Below are 18621 nucleotides of genomic sequence, written 5' to 3'. Positions count from 1 at the left end.
GCATCTTTCGTATCTTCTGCACGCCACTCTAATTGTGTCGTGCACAGTCGTGAGTGTTGGAGAGAAGTGCATGAATCGATAGCGAGATGAAAATACATTTTTTTTCCCAATGCCGAATTGAAGGATGACAATCGTAACCCGTAGGCGGAAAGCAGTAGACTCTACTTGGATGCTTTATCTGACGGCAGGTCCTCTGGAGGAGCTTCGAACACGACAGTTGGGATCGGCATTGACGGCGCCGACGTCGCCGACGTCGAGGCGGATGCAGACGAACTTCCTTCGGCCACGGATGTGTCCTTGGCAATGGAAGTGGATGCTGTCGACTTGACTGAATCGCTGCGCTGCAAGTTGCTAGATCGAGAGCTGGAACCTTTGTTGGCGGACAAACGCTGATCGAGTGCTTTGAGCGCCATAGCCCGTCTACGTTCCGCCTCTGCGCGTGCGCTGCCCTGTGGCGGAGCCTGGCCGTTGATAGATGCAGATTCCAGATCACCGTAGTCTCCACCATTCCAGGGTTGCACAACCTTGATCTTGACGAAAAGGTCAAAAAGTGTTGTCGAGATGAACTGAACCGGCTTGTGAGCAAAGGGTGGGAACCAGTTGACGAAGGCAAACGCGTCGCTTCGATCCCCCCTGTAGCCGGATTCGTTGACCTGGAAGAAACGTAGATAGGCCCACGAAATGAGCCATCCGAATTGGATCAGGATCCAGGGCGAAGTATAGCCAATGATGCACATGACGTTGCTAACGGTAACGTAAAGCATGGGCAGGTCCTTGATGCGAAGCTTAAAAGCGCCGCTGAGCACTTGGACCTGGTGCTCGGGAATGAGCTGAGTGAATGCGACTAGGAAGGCAGTCTGCAGGGCTTGTAGTCCGTGGAACTGAATACCCCAAATGAGCACCTCTTTGCGGAAAACGGCGAAGAGGAGAAGCTGGAGACCCCATGCAATAATGTTGCTGCCTACAAGCACGACAACTGAGAATTTGATGAGCTCGACGGCGCCCCACTGTCGCTCGAGATACCTCGCTGCTAGAGGTAAGGATACGATCGAGACGAGGAATTCGAGGATGGATGATTCGCAAAAGCTTGCCGTGATGAGAGTCCATGGATACCAGAAGCTGGCACCAGGGACGATGACGAGCCATGGGAACTGTACAGCACTGAGCGTGCTGAATCCGAGTCCGGTGCGAAGACGCAAGAGGAAGAGCAATGTGGAGAGTGCTAGGAGCGCTGCTGACAAAATCCTCGTCCCCGGCGGAACATTCTGAAGAAGTGTGGACAGCGAGAAGACTGCCATTGTTGCAGCACGTTCCAGCAGAGTGTAGGCTGTCTCCAGAGTTGTATGAGTCTAAAGATAGCGACCTGCTGATCGGGTGGATTCAGAGATGATGGAAGAGGGAAAGTTCGTGATCGGCCCAGTAAATGACAAAGGATCGACGAGACTAACTCACACACACACACACATTCTCTCTCTTTCTCGGATCAGAGTCGCGTACCCGTAAAGTCGCGCACCACATGAAACAATCGTGAATGACACAACAAGAATTCTCGCACAACTCGAAATTTCGCAGTGTCCAATCACGAATCTGTGCTCATATCGTCAAGCTCGCACGCTGCAGCCTCGAGAGATTTGTGATTTTGGGTGAACAGAAAGCCACCTTTGGCATGGTCACAATTCGATTCAATCTCGCCAATAACATAGGGACGGATCGTGTAGATGTATTGCTCCGACCAGCCTTGGATGACAAGCACGTGAGCATGCACAGCGAGAATTATTTGAGCAGCTCGCGAATGGCACCCCACGCGGCACGGAAGCCACGTTTCTTCTTGGGTGGGGCGTCCGTCTGGTTTGCCTGCGACACCACCTCAGCTGATGGAGGCGCGGAAAGCTGCGCTTTGTCTGTCGCTTGCTTGTTATACAATTCACCTGACAAATCGACAAAGGGTTCGGGCTGTGCTGCTGAAGCTTCGTCGGCAGGCGCGTCGGCAGACATGGAAGTTTCGACAGCCTTGACATCATTCTCAAGCACCTGGGCCGGCGCGATGACAGTCGTCGGCGCAAGAATAGTATCATTAGCATCGACTGCGACATCCTGCACTGCGTTCTCCACACTGGTGGCAGGAATGCTGCCGGTGAAAGACGGAAGTAGAAGGGGAATGTGAATTGAGAGGTACAAGTACAATGTGGGTCAGTCCTAGTTACCAGGCCATGTCGTAAGGAAAGTCCAGCCAGATCTTTGCCGAGTACGAAGGGGGATATACGGTGAGGATGATTTAAATACCGCGCTTACTTTTCATCCGCTACCGAGGTCTTTGCGAGAGCATCGGCAAGCTCGTCAGTCTCGTCGGATTTAGTCAGAGTCGATGTTGGCTTGGGCTCTGGTTCCGCGTCCGAAGCTTCTTCCTCGTCTTCATCCTCCTCTTCTGCCTCACTCTCTTCGCCATCAGGATCCATTTCGTCCAATTCGAGAAGAGCATCCTCGTGGCCGTGCTTTGCAAGCGCGCTCTTGATCTTTTCGATGCATTCGTCTTCCTCGTCAGCCCAGTTGCCGTTGATGTCGAGCTTGGTCAAGTTGGACAGGTGAAGCTCGATGGCGCTTCCGAGTTGGTCGAGGACCTGGCGGTCGAGATCGCAGTACTGAACTTGGATCGTTTCGAGCGCGGGATTGCTGCCGGCGGCGAGGGCGCCAAACACAAGTCGACCACCCTTGGGCTTCAGGAGGCAGTCGGAGAGGTTGAGTGTCTTGAGTTTGGGCCACTTGGGCAGACAAGCTGCAATGGCGCGCGAACCTCGGAGCGTGGCAGTGTTGTCCTGCAAATCGAGAACCTCGAGGTTGGGACACGAGGCGAGGCCCTTGCTGATGGCCTCGATACCTTCCATGCGAATACCGTTCTGGAACATGCGCACCTCGGTGAGACCACCATGAGCTGCGTATGCCTTGGCCCAGACGGGAGCCGAGCCGTTCTCGAGGCGATTACGTCCACAGATGACGGTGCGGAGTTTCGACTGCAAGCCCTTGGTCTTGAGATTCTGCGCGGCTTCGAAGAGAGCTTCGGCGACGATGGTGCCGCCGGTGATGCCGAGACCGTTGTTGTTGAGCTTTAGGACGGAAAAGCTGTGGTTGTTTTTTAGAAAGTTAACCATAGGCTCAGCAGATCGTCCGCCAAAGGCATTGTCGGAAAGATTGAGCTCTACAAGGCTAGTGTGATCGGTGAGAGCATCGCAAAGGGCTCTGAGAGCATCAGGGATCTCGGTGATGAGTCGTCCTGTAAAGATGTCGGCAAAATCAGCAATCTTGAGCGTCTTTTTGTTCTTCAGCACATCAGCCAGAGCTTGGCATGCCTCGACACCAAGAGTGTTACCTCCAAGGTGAATCTCTTCGAGATCGGTGATCTGATCGAGTTTTTCGAGGTGTTGCTGGATGTCGGCCTTTGTATCGAGCTTTAGGCCCTGTCCCACGAGTGAAAAGATCTTGGACTCGTCGGACATTGTTACGAGATGGTACAAGCGACGGTGAATGTGTTTATGTGTGCGTGTGTGTCAAGAGAGAGAGAGAGAGAGAGAGAGAGAGAGAGAGAGAGAGAGGGATAAGGTGGAAGCAAAGTAGGCCAAGCAAAGTGGCCTAACCCCATCAAAAGTAACACATCGGATTCGTGATTCACGATTCGTTTGCGAAAAGTCACACTCTTCTGTGTCACCTGTTACACGCTTGCTTCCAGTTGATAGTTCTTCTATCCCGTGCCGATTATCGAGAGAACCAGGCCCGATTCTCAGATCGAAATTCCTACTCGCGCGACATGTGCTTTTGTGAGCACCCGTCAGCCAGTCTGCAGGTAAGACAATAAAAACCGAGAGTCAAAGTTCAAGCGATTCACGATTGATTCGCTATCAGCTGCGGCAACGGCATGCAGACCAGACCTTCTGTCACGAACTTCTAATAAGTTAATTTGAGGTAGAGTCTGTGAGTTACCTGAGTCAATGGCCCCAGGTGTCTGGGTGAGCGCTACATAATCTAAGACGTCGCTAGCCTGATCAGGCTGCAAAAGGCCGAGTTGCGGTTGAAACCATCAACGACTCGTGACTGTTGCTACTACTGTTGCTCCCCAAACCAGGGAGATCTTACTAGTCTTTACATGTGCGAGCGGCGAGTGTGTTGCTCGTTGTTGGAAACGAGCAAGAAGCTCACTCACACACTCAAAAAGGTGAACGACGTGCTGAGTCGCTGGCTTGCTTCTGTGCGCGCAAGGGCCTGTGAGAAACAGAGGCCAATACAGATAGAGATGGGGCAGCACGCCAGTGTCAGGTGTTGGGTTGGTTTGTGCGCAGTTCTTCTCAGAATACAGGTCTGGTGTACCTTGACTAATCACGAGAATCAGGATTTGTATTGGAAACAAGGTAAAAAGAATAGGCGGGCGAATCGGGCTTCTGAACAGAGGCATAAAGCCAAAAGCGGCCTGAGGGGTTTCTTTTTCTGCGGCTGCCGGCTGCGGGCTGCGCTGAGCAGGCGAGAAAATTTGACAAGATGAACGGCTTGTCATTCGCTATGGCAGGTATGCCGCTTCCTCACTCTGGCACTCCCTCTCTCTCTTTCTCGCGCGTTGCTCTGTCTAAAATTTTTTTTCCTCTTGGATTTTCCCATGCGAGCTCAAGACAGTGGCTGGGCTCAGACTCAGCTGCTGCCTCGAGGAAAAGCGTCGGCGCACTTGTCTAAATGATTCTACGTTGCCTTGTCCAACCGCAAATTTCTCAGCTTCAAGACTGTGTTCGCTGTCGCCGCTGTCGTTGGCTGGCTTGAGGTAGAAACCACCGTATCAGACTTTGTCCCCCTTCTTCCACCAACCTCCCCTCCACCCCATCCTACCCATCTCCCTCGTTCCTCAGCGCATCGACGCTAGTGTTCAGTCAAGATGGTTAAGTGAGTATTGACAACACGCGTCATCGCCCCACCCCACGCCGCGTGCCCATTTTCAGGCGGATAAGGCTCGATCTCGTTTCTCTGCCGCGACAGGTCTCATCCTTGAGCAACTTGTCTGGTCGGGATGGCGGTGCTGTTCCGCAGGTGTGGCCACAGAACATGTATTGACCGTTGTTGCATTCGCCCGTACCTTTTTCTGCGTTGCACTTTTACAGCTTCACCGTCGACGAGATCCGTGGCCTCATGGACAAGCCCACCAACATTCGTAACATGTCGGTGATTGCCCACGTCGACCACGGCAAATCCACCCTTACCGACTCGCTCGTTTCCAAGGCCGGTATTATCGCCGGTGCCAAGGCTGGTGACACTCGTTTCATGGACACCCGTGATGATGAGAAGGAGCGTGGTATTACCATCAAGTCCACCGCCATCTCCATGTACTTCCCCATGGAGAAGGACGCCCTCGAGGCCATCTCTCAGAAGAAGGACGGTAACGAGTTCTTGATCAACCTTATCGACTCGCCCGGTCACGTCGACTTTTCCTCCGAGGTTACCGCTGCCCTCCGTGTCACTGACGGTGCCCTGGTTGTTGTCGACTGTATCGAGGGTGTCTGCGTCCAGACCGAGACCGTGCTCCGACAGGCGCTTACCGAGCGTATCAAGCCCGTCGTCTGCTTGAACAAGGTCGACCGTGCTCTTCTCGAGCTGCAGGTCGGCAAGGAGGACCTCTACCAGTCCTTTATGCGTACCATTGAGTCCGTCAACGTCGTTATCGCCACCTACAACGACCCCGTGCTCGGCGAGAGCCAGGTCTATCCTGAAAAGGGAACCGTCGCCTTCGCTTCGGGTCTCCACGGCTGGGCTTTCACCCTCCGCCAGTTTGCCAACCGTTACGCTAAGAAGTTCGGTGTCGACAAGGACAAGATGATGGTCAAGCTCTGGGGCGACAACTTCTTCAACCCCAAGACCAAGAAGTGGACCACCAAGGACACTGATGCCGATGGCAAGCCCCTTGAGCGTGCCTTCAACATGTTCGTGCTCGACCCCATCTTCCGTGTCTTTGACGCCATCATGAACTTCAAGAAGGACGAGATCCCCAAGATCCTCGAAAAGCTCGAGGTCAAGCTCACCCAGGATGAGCAGGACCTCGAGGGCAAGCAGCTCCTCAAGGTTGCCATGCGCAAGTTCCTCCCCGCTGGTGACGCCCTTCTGGAGATGATTGTCATCCACCTTCCCTCGCCCGTCACTGCGCAGCGCTACCGTGTCGAGACCCTCTACGAGGGTCCCCTCGATGACGAGTCGGCCATCGGTATCCGTGACTGTGACCCCAAGGGTCCCCTGATGCTCTACGTCTCCAAGATGGTCCCCACCTCGGACAAGGGCCGATTCTACGCCTTCGGCCGTATCTTCTCCGGCACCGTCAAGTCGGGCCCCAAGATCCGTATCCAGGGTCCCAACTACACGCCCGGTAAGAAGGAAGACCTCTTCGTCAAGTCGATTCAGCGTACTGTGCTCATGATGGGTCGTTACGTTGAGCCCATCGAGGACTGCCCCGCCGGTAACATTCTTGGTCTGGTCGGTGTCGACCAGTTCTTGCTCAAGTCCGGTACCCTCACCAGCTCCGAGACTGCCCACAACCTCAAGGTCATGAAGTTCTCGGTTTCGCCCGTCGTCCAGGTCGCCGTCGAGGTCAAGAACGCCAACGACTTGCCCAAGCTTGTCGAAGGTCTGAAGCGTCTCTCCAAGTCGGACCCCTGTGTACAGGCTTGGATCGCCGAAACCGGTGAGCACATTGTTGCCGGTGCTGGTGAGCTCCACCTCGAGATTGTCCTCAAGGATCTCGAAGAGGACCATGCCCAGATTCCTCTTAAGATCTCGGATCCCGTCGTTGGTTACCGTGAGACCGTCCAGGCGGAATCGTCGATGGTCGCCCTCTCCAAGTCGCAGAACAAGCACAACCGTCTCTTTGTCAAGGCTCAGCCCATTGACGAGGAGCTTTCGCGTCTCATTGAGGCCGGCAAGATGACTCCTCGTGACGACTTCAAGGCCCGTGCTCGTGTCCTTGCTGACGACTTCGGTTGGGACGTGACTGACGCTCGTAAGATTTGGTGCTTCGGTCCCGAGACTACGGGCCCTAACCTGCTCGTTGATGTCACCAAGGGTGTTCAGTACCTCAACGAAATCAAGGACTCGTGTGTCGCCGCCTTCCAGTGGGCCACCAAGGAGGGTGTCTGCGCCGAGGAGCCCATGCGTGGTACGCGCTTCAACATCCTCGATGTTACCCTGCACACGGACGCCATCCACCGTGGTGGTGGACAGCTGATCCCCACTTGCCGACGTGTCTGCTACGCTGCCGCTCTGCTCGCTCAGCCCGGTATCCAGGAGCCCGTCTACCTTGTCGAGATCCAGTGCCCCGACTCTGGTCTTGGTGGTATCTACTCGTGCCTCAACAGGCGCCGTGGCCACGTCTTCTCCGAGGAGCCTCGTGTCGGTACCCCGATGGTTACCGTCAAGGCTTACCTGCCCGTCAACGAGTCGTTCGGTTTCAACGCCGATCTGCGACAGGCCACCTCGGGTCAGGCTTTCCCTCAGTCCGTCTTCGACCACTGGCAGCTCCTGCCCGGAACTCCTCTTGAGGCCGGTAAGACGCTCGACATTGTCACCGCCATCCGAAAGCGCAAGGGTCTCAAGGAGAACATCCCTGCGCTGGACCAGTACTATGACAAGCTTTAAATGTGTTGGACCTAAAGCTTCTCTCATGGTGTCATTGGTGCGCTGTACGTGCGACGTTCCTTGGGCGTCACACTCTCTCGTTGTGCCTCGCAGCGTTTCTAAAAAATTTACATGTTTTCTCCCTGATGCGTTTCTCGTGCAATAATGAGTCTGGAGTGAACGAGTGAGTGCGGTTGCGCTAGAGCATAAAATTTTGGAAGTGTCGAGGTGAGCAGCTGAGGGGAGGACCTTAACCAACGGGCAGAAAGGCTACATGGGTTGACCAGCCAGGTGTAACGCAGCTGCCTCTGAGATTATGACAATACGCAAAAGCTTTGCTCGCCAACAACGCGAAAAAACAGGCGTCAGGGCTTGACTGGCAAAGCCGGATCTTGTAGAGAAGCCAGGAGGCCTCGAAGCACAAGGTCAAGAAGACAAGTTCACGAAACCAGTCACGAGTGAGCAAGCTTCTAGGTTGTCCTGTTGCACGATGTTCGCGCCAACTTTACTATCCAAACTCACTCGTGACTGGGACTACTACGGCACGGCCTTTGTTTGTAAATTTCTTGCTTGCCAATCACGAATGGCGTGGCGACGTTTGGATGTGGGGAGACGGGTCGCGCGGTGCTCTAGACCCAGAAGCGCGAAGCACTTTGTGATTCACATACACGAATCGAGATTCGTGATTGTCTTGTTGAGCGAAGCTGACGAGTTACGCGGTCGTGGGGTGCGGACCAAATTCACGATTGTTGCCGAAATTCGGCAAGAGGATACACGATAGGCTTCTTTTCACGTGTTGGCTTGGCTGGTATCAATCAATTTTGTATTGCCTCGATCTAGACTGTCTCTGGTGGGGAATTTGTTCGGCCGTTGCAATTTATAGTTACTGTGTATGTGCACTAGCACCTCGTGACTGTCAGAGCGAACGAGCTGGAATCGTGAATCACGAATCACGAATGCAATCACGAATCGTGAATCTTGAATGTGAAATGTGAGTCGAGACGCAGTAGCGGGAGACGCAAGCTTGCGAGCGGCGGTAATTCGTGAATCGTGATTCAGTCGAGATGTGCACGGGCAGGCAGCGCTAAAGACGCTATCAGACAGTCACAGAGTCCAGTTGAACTTGCACTCACGACTATCTCGCTTTCTCGGTTCAACTCTCTTCCCGCCTCCATCATCTGGATCACCAACACCGTTCACAGATCAGCATGTCAGCCCTTCAGCAGGTGATCTTGCACCCTTACCTCTCGCAGCTGCTGCGATTCTGGTCGACCACCGTCGGTAGGGACAAGACCTACCGTACCATCCAGTATGCAGCTCGATTTCTCGCGTGGTACGAGTACCGCAAGGGCGCTACCAAAGAGACTGTGGCTCGTCTGACCGCTCTCAAGTCGCAGCTTGGTCTCAGCCGTAAACTCATGCGTGTCGGAAAGTTCCTCGAGCACTTCCAGGCCGCTCTCAAGGCCACCACCATCCAGGACCCTGTCGTCTCGTACGCTGCCATTGGTCGACAGCTTGGCTATGGATTCTATCTCATCCTCGACACACTTCAATGGATCCACGGCGCCAAGGTCTACACGTTCGAAAAAGCAACTGCCGACAAGATCTCGAAGAACGCGGCTCGATTCTGGCTGCTCGGTCTCACTTTCTCGCTCGCTTCGGGAAGCTACAAGACCTACGTTCTCCAACAACGCGCTGCCAGCGCCAAGCGTCCTCGAGCTACCGCAGAGAAGGAAGCAGAGCGCAAGATTGAGATCGCGCAAATCTCGACCGAACAGGCGGCGGTTCGATACCAGATGACGCAGGACGCGCTCGACTGGTTGATCCCTGCTACTGGCGCCGACATTCTTGGCCTCGACGAGGGAATCTTGGGCCTAGCCGGTTGCGCCTCCTCTATCATGGGCGCTCGCACCCAGTGGAGGGCGGTCAACGGCTCCGTAGCCAAGTCCAAGTAAGTGCACTACGGACGCCCATCACGGATACGACACGTTCGGTTGCGAAACTCTTTTTGACTGCCTCTCCAATGTATCATGCCGAGATGAATACCACCTACGCCGTTTCCGCCATCATCTACGGCTGCCTCAGGTCGCAATGTTGTGGCTCGACGAACACCTCCTATCTTGACCATCAGACTGTATCAACCGCCAACGCTTGGCGAGTACGTTTGCCGACACAGAATGAGAGCGAGTCTCACCACACACTCGCTGTTGAATTCGATGTTGAAACCCTGAAATGCACAGGACGCACAATGGAGAAGTACAACACTTGCTTGGTAAACACTACGTTGGGACCATCTGGACAGCTGCGACAACGATCACGATTGAGCCCCATCAAACATTGCATCGCAACAATTTCAAAGTGCTAAGCCAGCGGAACCTCGACGCGCCATTCATTGAGCATTTTTGCAAAGTCAACCGACTGGCTTGCATTGCCAAAACCTTCAAAGTCTTGGTAACCGATGAGATCCAAGTCGAGTTGAGGCAGTTGAGACGTTTCGCCGGCAGTTTGCAAGTCTAGGACGTTGAGATCGTCGAGATTGTTCAGTAGCTTTGGATCGAATGTAAGCGAAAGATCAGCACTGTCAAATGAAGGTAACGCCGCCTGCGACGAGGTGGCATAAGGAGCTTCTGTTTTCGTTTCAGGCGCAAGAGAAGATGCAGACAGTGCTGATGTGGCTGACTGTGCAGTGGAAACGTGCGTTGTTGCTAGCAAAGACTCTTCTTGCGCCGGTGCAATCCGGCTCGGATCTTCGAACTCGTCGCCCAACGATTTTCGCAGCCAGTCCGGAATCAGCGAGTCCTGATCGAGCTCGCGCAGGTTCTTACGGAGTGAGCGCCAGTAACCTTCGTTGAGCAGCACATCGAGAATTTGGCAAGTGGCATGCCAACGATGGAGCAGTCCGGCCGCATCTAGAAGTGGCGTCTCGTCTGCAGCAGCAGCTTGACTCAAGTGTGCATCGCCGGCGGAAGCGTCGACGCCGAACTGTAGCTGATGCTGCTGATTCTCCAGGCTAAGCAGCTGATGCACCAGTCGAATCAGAAGCTTGCTTGTGCTCGGAATTACGTCTGTAGGGATTTTTTCCAGTGCAGCCGTGATCTTTCTGCGAGTCATGAGCCGCGAGAGGCCACTAATGTTGACGGGCGTCTGCGCAAAAAAGAGATCGAGGAGCAGCACCAGACACGCACGCAGCGTTTGCAGCGTGTGCAGATGACAATTGTCGAGGCGGGTGCAGATATCGGCCACCTTTTCCTGGATATCGAGAATGTGACCGGCCATGTACATGAGGCTACCGTGCGGTCGCGTAGCCTCGGAAACAAGCGGCATGTGCAGCGTAAGGAAGAGGTGAAAGAGCCTTTGATGCAACAGCCATCTCTCGACATCGACAAGACCGATCACCTCGTAGCGCGCTTCGAGCGAGTAATGCGCAGGAAAAGAGGCAACGAGCGATTGGAACATACGATCGAGCGAGTCGCGCTGGACGGCAGAGAGTCGCTGTCCAAACACCGAGGCTAGGCCCCATCCCTGTGCAGAGTCGGGCCCGTCATCGAGATCGCATTGCGAGTTGACTTGATCGACCAGCGTTCGGGTCATGATCGCAAAGTCAGTGGTTGCAAATGAATAGCTCACCGGAGTCCAAGTAGAGCGAAGGTGCGATCGGCGACAAGGGATCTGCAAAAGTTCATCGTCGAACAGATTCAAAGGCTGCCGTGTGTTGAATTGCAAAGGAGAGATGCGATACGAGCGATTCTTGTTGCTCTGGCTCCAGTCGCGTCGGACGAGTGACCACCAGCAGCGAATGGCCATTTCCACTGTGATCACTTGCTGAGGGCGAATTTTGGTTCCATGCAACCTTTCGAATGATCCGAGACGATGGATGCGCATGCGCATGGCAGAGCGAACAGCACAATCAGCTAGCATGTCCTGATAGGCTGCCGAGCCTTTGCCGCATTCCAGCATCAGTACAGCCGTCTGAAGCTCCGCAACACTTCCGAAAGCAAAGCTTGACTCGAAGTGTTGGATGCGCTTGACGAGGGAAAAAATCTTGCGCTCTCGTTGTCGCATTTCCTTCTGTCTAAGCGGCTCGACCGGAGAGCCGGTGCTGGAAGATCGGCCCCAGGTATAGGTGCGGTCGAGCGGAGCGTATCTTAGCGAACAAAAGATCACCATGAGGGCTGTGGTAATATGGCCAAAGGCATAGCGGTCGCGCTGTTCGAAGTCTGGCTCGCTTAGCATCTCGGTCAGCACCACCTGGATCGTGGGGACGTGAACAATGTTACCCTGGATGGATTGCAGGCGCTGCACATAGACATCATGCAGCAGACGGAGTGACTGAGCTAGACTCGGTAGAGCGCAGCGAATCTCTTGGATCAGACTACGACGATTCTCGACTGGCATGGCGCGCCACTCGGCGTAGACGTCCTTGAGGGCAAAAGGACACCTGTACAGTGGTGCACTCTTGATATGCATCAGCTGATCAGCCTCGATCAGGTGAAGGCGATCGTCGGGTTGAGATTCGTACCCATCGCCGTCTGAGTCATCGATGCTTGCATCTCCCGTGTCGGAATAGCCTCCATTCTGAGAGTCGCGATAGGAGGAGGGCAAGGAGGGCTTCGGCAGCGATGATACCGTGTTGGAGCAGCCGAACTTTGCAGGATTGACATAGCCATGTAAGGAGGACGACGTGTTGGGAGTAATGACACGACCGGAACTGCTGGATGGTGTTTGACTCTGCTCGCTGTGCTGCGATACAGATGTCATGGGTCGTTCAGCCCAAGCCAACGGTGACCGTTTTGGACTGGCGTTGGACCGGCTTGGTTGAGCGGTTGAAGTGAGATTGTAGGTTGATGACGAAGAAACAGCGATGCGGCTCTTGCGTTTGGGAAAGGGACGCTTGTTCTTTGCCCTCTTCTTTCGCAGCTCGTGTCTGCATTCGTTGCCCATACCTTTTGAGACACAGTGATTGCAAGGATCAAGACGATCGCATTTGATCTTGCGTTCTCGACATTGAATGCAGGAACGGTTTATGGTACGGGGCTTGTCAGCGTTGGATGAAGCGGCGGTCACAACCATGATGACAAGCTAGCCGCTGAGGGCTGAGTCTAAGGTGGTGATGAGACGGATTGATGGTGGTTTCGTAAAAAGGCGGCAACAAGGCAACAAGGCAACAAGGCAACAAGGCAATAAGGCAACAAGGTAGCCAGGGCCAGTGTGCTAGCTACGAGGTGTCAAGTGGAGCAGAATCAGTGCTTCGGGTAAGGAATTCAAGCCGGACTGTGGCAGTCATCCAAAGACGGAATGTACCAGCTAACAGGACGGTAAGTCCAATTTGTTCGGACCGAGCTTGATGCCGAAGCTGAGCAACGCGATTCGGATGTCAAAGTGTGCCGCTACAGCAATCGCTGCTTAGCACAAGGTGTCAGAGAGAAAATAAAAGAGGATGCGAGGACATGAGTCAGTGGATAAGGTTTCACAGCAGGACCATCTCCGTGCTTGCAAGCGGATGCTAGTCGTGAGTGCTTCGACGTCGCAGTCGGCTCCAGGGTCGAATCACGAATGCAGGCGAAAGTGAGGCGAGAGCCGTGAGCAGCCTGACCATGTTGCAGAGCCGAGCTGGGGCAAGTGACACAACGGCAGTCACGAGTAGCAGATCGTGAATCTGTCAAATAAAGGTGCCACCCATAACTTATTTCCGGACAGCCAACAACTTATTGCCGCAATCGAGAATTCACAATTCACGATTCGCCGGGGCAGCTTGCTAAGCCTCTGTTTCACTTTGTGACTCTGAATTTCGCACGGACATCCTCATCTCTCTCAATCCTCGGTGCTCCTGCCTTGTCATTCACAATTGTAGCAACAATCGCACTCCACAGGCAACTTTTGGGGGGCGCAGTAGAATGCCACGATTCGAAGTCCAAAGTGTTGTAGATGTGATCCAGAACTGACGACTTGAATGGCACATCAACATGTGATTCGAGCAGCTCCAAATGACAGCGGGCAGCCAACACGATTGTGGCACAGAGTGACGAGCACTTTACGAGGAGGCGGCATACTTTTGAGCGAGATGATCTGCGATCGTTGGACCCTCGTACGGCACTGATTTGTCGGCCGCTTTCCATTGGGCCTCGGCTTCAGTACCTGGTGCCGGGTAGCTGAGCCCGTTCAGGTGCCAGAGGTCGGCCGGTGGCTCTTCGATGTGGATCTGTTTCAGTCAATGCAGTTGAGATGTGAGCAGGGATCAATGCGTCAGTGGATGCGAGGTGCAATTTGCACGCGGACAGCGTGTGCTGGCCCATCTGTGGACCTGCTCCCACCACATGTACTCACCTCCCATTCGCAATTTTTGGCCTCGAACACACCTCGGAACCTATCTTCGAGTCGTTGGATTAGGGACAGCCTGCGTTCTTTCCCATCGACTGTACGCGCAAGATGTTGCGAAACCACTCGGACGAAAGGCTTGCCTTGACTTTGAGCTCTTTCGGCATGGCTCTGCTTGCCGATGAAGAAGTCCTCCTCGCCGTCGATGGGGCAGAAGAGTGTGATAACGAGGAAGGCAGGTAGTCCAACGCCGATGCTGTGATCATCATTTTTGACGTGGCGATTGCAGCGCTCTCGTCAGTCAGAGTACAATGCATGAGATCGCTGGAAGCAGAACTGGCACCTACTACATATCAGCAATGCTGCTGACCAGCTCTCGCTTTTCATCTTTGCTGAAGAGCCCCGGTGGAGCGTAAATGCCTGTGCTCGATTGCAGCAACGGAGAGAGTGGTGAGAAGAGCGATGATCAGCGTTGCAGCATTAGCGTGATGCATACACTTTGTGCTTATGCGATTTGTTCAGAGATGGCAACGTACGATGGAGGGGCATGATGTCGATGCTGTTGTGTGAGAGACAATTTGGTGTAGCGTGACCACATCTTCGCAAAAGCGGGTTGCTGCACTTCCTTGCTCTCTTTATACGTTTCCTCGGACACAGTCTTGGTCACTCTCTCGCCTTGACCCACGACTATCAGCGGCAGCTACGAGACATGATGCTACACTACTGCCAACGCACATGTAAACGCTGGATCGGATATATCTCAACACTGGATTCGTGACTCGTGACTAGGTTATTCACGATTTTTTCTGTTTCCAGGATGCGTTGCTGCAAGTAGAGCACAAGCGCCAACGGAAATCTAATCACGAATGGATATTAATCCGCGCGCGCTTCTGTTGGAATCCTAGGTCCTCCAAGATGCTCGCTTAGGCGTGAGCCTCGAAAGCCGTCGACGTAGAGGGACACGGCTAGTCAAAGTGTGCTTGCTGCTCCCGAGCAAAGTAAGCCATGATGACACCTCGTTGCTGGTGACTGCAGCTCGAATCAAGAACCACTTTGACCGTGCTTATTGGCGCCCAAACAGAGACAGTACGTACTGGCCGGCATCAACTTAGGTTGATCATGAACATTTCTGTTGCCCCGCTATAGATGCGATGAATCAACCAACACTCACGACTATTCGCACACTTTCAAGCATGTGCAATTCACGCATCTATCCTATTGTGTACGCAGGGGAAAGGACTTGGATTTCACATCTTGCGCTTCCTGAGAGGTGTTGCAGCATCAGCTGGATCAGCTGGAGTAGTCTTGTTTATCGACACAGGGGTGGTGGATGCAAACCCGTTGACCTGAGCCTTCTTGACCGGTGTGGATGCCGCTGGCGTGTTGGTGCCATTGACTTTGGCTGGTGACTTGGAAACGCCGTCTTCGACGACAATTTGAGTTTTGAAGAGCTCGACGAGCTCGTGTGTATCTGCGAGCAAGATGTCTTGCACACTTCGTTCCTGCAGCATTGCGGTGTCTAGCTGGGCATCGTCATTTTTGTGGTCCGTGACAAACACGTGCGAATTCGAATCTAACGCAGTAGCACTGTCGACGGCTGGCGTCGTGTTGGCAGCAGGCAGCATCTTGGACAAGAATGCATCGAACAACAGAGTCGCAGGCGGCAGCAAGTGAGGAGCCGTCGAAAACAGCGACGCCACTCCCGAGCCTGCACCGCCATCGACATCAGCTGATATGCTAAGCGTCTGCTCATCGTCATCGGCTGGCGCATCCGCACGAGCATCGTAAAAGGCCGACGGTCCAAATAGATCGTGAAAGAGCGTCTTCTTGACGTTCGAGAGACCGCGAATACTCTCAGCTGTGGTACCGCCAGTGGCCGAGTCGGACGCAGAGGGTGATGTGCAAAACGTGACGAGATCCATGTCCTCAGTGATGGCCACAAACTCTTGGGCTACAGCGTGAGGCCTAGCAGGCAGAGGGATGGGCGCGACGAAACACACCGCAGTCCGGAAAACAGCCCTGCTAGCGGACGAACCTGCCTTGCTGACAGGTGTTGCGCCTGTCAGGATCGAAGTCGATCCGATCTCGGTGTCCGACACAAGCGAGACGGGCTCAACGACCGTCTTCACTTGTTGCGCGACACGCACAGAGCCGTGCTCTGCTCTGTCATCTGTGTCGCTCGAGGATACCAGAGTAAAGACAGGGCGATCCTCCTGCTCGCCTGCATGATTCCAGCCAGTAGCCGCCAACAGCAGCTTAGCGTGCAGCCCATCTTGGATGTTTTTGCGAGAAACCTGTCGGGACATGATCAGATCCCACACCAGCACCGTAGTGCGAGTTGCGAGAGCCAGATATCGGCCCGAAAAGGCCAGGTTCTGCACACCCTCAGCCAGCTCGGGTGCCGAGATCACCATCGACAAAAGGTTGCTCTCCGGGTTCCACAGCGTCACGCGTCCGGCCTGGCCAATAGCAAGAATTGATCCGTCGGCAGAAAAGGCAGCTGCAGTGGGAGTCTGGTCGCGATAGCCAAATACAGAGCGGCAAGTCCAGTAGCTCTCGGCCTTGCCGGACTTGAGCTTGCGTGAAGCCACGTGCCAGGTACGCACCTTGGCGTCCGAAGCAATGGTGACGAGCAGCGCCGAGCTGGGCGAAAAAACCATCGAGGTCAGTCTCTTTCCGTTGTGAGGTCGATCGATACGCGTGTTGAGCGTGTAGCGTCGGTTGACTGGGTTCCATCGCCAAAACTTGAGACTCGACTCAGAAACGACCTCAACTTCGCCTTGCACATCGGACAGATTGCGACTATCGAAAGTGACCATCCACTCGCCTGCTTCGGCGATTTTCGAAGAGGTAAAAGGAGAAAAGAGAACGCGCTCGACACGTGTTGGCTCGATCTGCTCGTCATCAGCGCGAGAGACACGATTGCTAGGTGCCACCTCGAGCTCCATAGTGTTGACATCCTTGATTGGGTCGTAAAATTGCAACGACGACGGATGGCCGGCCAGGAGAACAAGGTTGCCGCTAGCAGGGTGTACTGAGAGCGGAACCGGCGTGTCGGCAGGGATGAACGCGCCAGGCAGGTGGCGCGAAGCATCGATTTTGATGCGCGTGAAGGTTCGAGTGGGTTTGAGCGACATGGAAGAGACAAAAGTGATGCTCCCGTCTGCGAGCGAGACTGCATATTCCTGCTCCCTGCCGTCTAGGCCGCCGGCCACTGCGAGAGCCGCGATCGGAGCACCGAGGCGCGGCACAAACTCCTTGGAGGCTGCATTGCCAGAGGCACCGAGATGCCAAACAACCAACACACCTTCCTCACCTCCTGACAACAGATGCGCGCCATTGGGAGAGAAGCACAACGAAGAGACAGCATGCGCGTGCCAGTGAAACACGCTCGAAGGAGCATGCCTTTCCATACCATCGTCTGCTTCAGCCTTGGAGGGTGCCATAAAGCTGTTCTGCAGGCAATACCAGACGCGGATACGGCCGTTCGAGTCACCGGTAACGAGTCTTGTCGGGTCAGTGGGGTGGAAAGCCATGCAGGTCAGAGACTCTTTGTGGTGATGGTGCGATCCAGGGTGAGAGGATATGAATCGTGTAAAGCCGGAAGCGAGATCGTTGGTCCTTGCCACTTGGACCTTGTCGTTGCCGACTACCACGAGCCACTCGCCGTTGGGAGAGACGCCGATCGAGACGGCTTCTCGTGTCTTTGCGATTCGCACTAATTCGGGACGCAGCGAGGCGCCGCGAGAGAACTTGGGCATGGATGCAAGATTGTGAGCGTGTCTGTTGAGGTCAAGATTAAAGTGACCAATGATGCTGTTGAAAGGCGCACCGCTGTCGAGAGCAGTCAAAATCTCGGACAGGTTCTTGGGAGCGGTCTCTGCGTCGCGGTGGCGGAACTTTTTGAGAATCACAAAGACTGTGCTCGGGTTTGATGCGTGAGCAGTCATACCAGAGATGGGCAGCTGAAGGTCGAAAGACGAGAGCAAAACTCCGTCCAAAAAGTCCCAGACCTTGACACGCCCGTCGAGAGAGGCAGTGAGCAGCTGCAGAGGGTTGGCTGGATTGATCATAATGGCGGTGATGGGAGCGAGATGAGAACTAGGTCCGCTAGAGAGGGTCGAGACGACCTGGCCAGTAGTACGTGAGTAGATGCGGACCGATGTCTTGGATACGACGAAAAAGTAGTCGGCATCGTGAGTGAAGACGACCGGGAGACGCGAGACTCGACCCTCGCTGATGGTTTGGAAGGGTGAGAATTCGGAGGAGTGATCCTTGATTCCGGTGATGCTCTTCTTGTTTTTGCGATGGCGGCTCTTGCTAGGAGCAGCAGATGCAGATGCTGCGGCGTGGCTCGAGGATGGATCGTTGTTCAGTGATGGTGATGGTGCTGGTACCTCTGACGCATCTGCCGCGAATCGAGTTGTCGTAGACTGAGCAGGTGCAAGCAACGGGGCTTGTGCGAGTAGTGAGGGTGTTGATGGCGCCTGCATCGCCTTTTTCACGGGCGTCGATGCCGCAGATCGTGGCATGATAGCAATGTCTGTTGGCAACTGGGAAGCACCTAGAAGGTGGTTCGAAAGGAACTAAAGAAGAGATCGAATCCACCTCGTTGGGTCTGTATGGCTGCCTCGTCCTCGTCCTGTGTAATGCCAAGATTTCGGCAAACAATCACGG

At 54.3% G+C, this 18621-nt stretch overlaps 7 protein-coding genes across 7 annotated transcripts; 2 read left to right on the top strand and 5 right to left on the bottom strand.

Annotated features, from left to right (window-relative positions):
* Nucleotides 1-161: 161 nt before the first annotated feature.
* On the bottom strand, nucleotides 162-1298 carry UMAG_04297 (uncharacterized protein; the record flags this gene model as incomplete). Its single annotated transcript, XM_011392448.1, has 1 exon — nucleotides 162-1298. One exon carries the CDS (start codon nucleotides 1296-1298, stop codon nucleotides 162-164), a length of 1137 nt encoding a protein of 378 aa, XP_011390750.1.
* Nucleotides 1299-2288: 990 nt separating this feature from the next.
* On the bottom strand, nucleotides 2289-3491 carry UMAG_10435 (putative ran GTPase activating protein 1; the record flags this gene model as incomplete). Its single annotated transcript, XM_011392484.1, has 1 exon — nucleotides 2289-3491. The coding sequence occupies one exon, from the start codon at nucleotides 3489-3491 to the stop codon at nucleotides 2289-2291; it is 1203 nt and encodes a 400-aa protein (XP_011390786.1).
* A 1418-nt stretch (nucleotides 3492-4909) lies between these two features.
* Nucleotides 4910-7650, top strand: UMAG_10434 (putative elongation factor 2; the record flags this gene model as incomplete). Its single annotated transcript, XM_011392483.1, has 2 exons — nucleotides 4910-4917; nucleotides 5133-7650. The coding sequence occupies 2 exons, from the start codon at nucleotides 4910-4912 to the stop codon at nucleotides 7648-7650; spliced, it is 2526 nt and encodes an 841-aa protein (XP_011390785.1).
* Nucleotides 7651-8837: 1187 nt separating this feature from the next.
* Nucleotides 8838-9584, top strand: UMAG_04294 (uncharacterized protein; the record flags this gene model as incomplete). The annotated part of the gene is made up of 1 exon (XM_011392447.1): nucleotides 8838-9584. The coding sequence occupies one exon, from the start codon at nucleotides 8838-8840 to the stop codon at nucleotides 9582-9584; it is 747 nt and encodes a 248-aa protein (XP_011390749.1).
* Nucleotides 9585-9990: 406 nt separating this feature from the next.
* UMAG_04293 (uncharacterized protein) lies at nucleotides 9991-12699 on the bottom strand (the record flags this gene model as incomplete). The annotated part of the gene is made up of 1 exon (XM_011392446.1): nucleotides 9991-12699. The coding sequence occupies one exon, from the start codon at nucleotides 12697-12699 to the stop codon at nucleotides 9991-9993; it is 2709 nt and encodes a 902-aa protein (XP_011390748.1).
* A 961-nt stretch (nucleotides 12700-13660) lies between these two features.
* On the bottom strand, nucleotides 13661-14493 carry UMAG_04292 (uncharacterized protein; the record flags this gene model as incomplete). Its single annotated transcript, XM_011392445.1, has 4 exons — nucleotides 13661-13828; nucleotides 13954-14200; nucleotides 14292-14364; nucleotides 14481-14493. The coding sequence occupies 4 exons, from the start codon at nucleotides 14491-14493 to the stop codon at nucleotides 13661-13663; spliced, it is 501 nt and encodes a 166-aa protein (XP_011390747.1).
* A 698-nt stretch (nucleotides 14494-15191) lies between these two features.
* On the bottom strand, nucleotides 15192-18476 carry UMAG_04291 (uncharacterized protein; the record flags this gene model as incomplete). The annotated part of the gene is made up of 1 exon (XM_011392444.1): nucleotides 15192-18476. The coding sequence occupies one exon, from the start codon at nucleotides 18474-18476 to the stop codon at nucleotides 15192-15194; it is 3285 nt and encodes a 1094-aa protein (XP_011390746.1).
* Nucleotides 18477-18621: the final 145 nt, after the last annotated feature.

This window comes from Mycosarcoma maydis, chromosome 12 (genome assembly GCF_000328475.2).
Source record: "Mycosarcoma maydis chromosome 12, whole genome shotgun sequence".
In the NCBI taxonomy this organism is placed as follows: domain Eukaryota; kingdom Fungi; phylum Basidiomycota; class Ustilaginomycetes; order Ustilaginales; genus Mycosarcoma; species Mycosarcoma maydis.
Note: the sequence above shows the minus strand (reverse complement) of the source record. Positions and strands in the feature narration are given on the sequence as shown.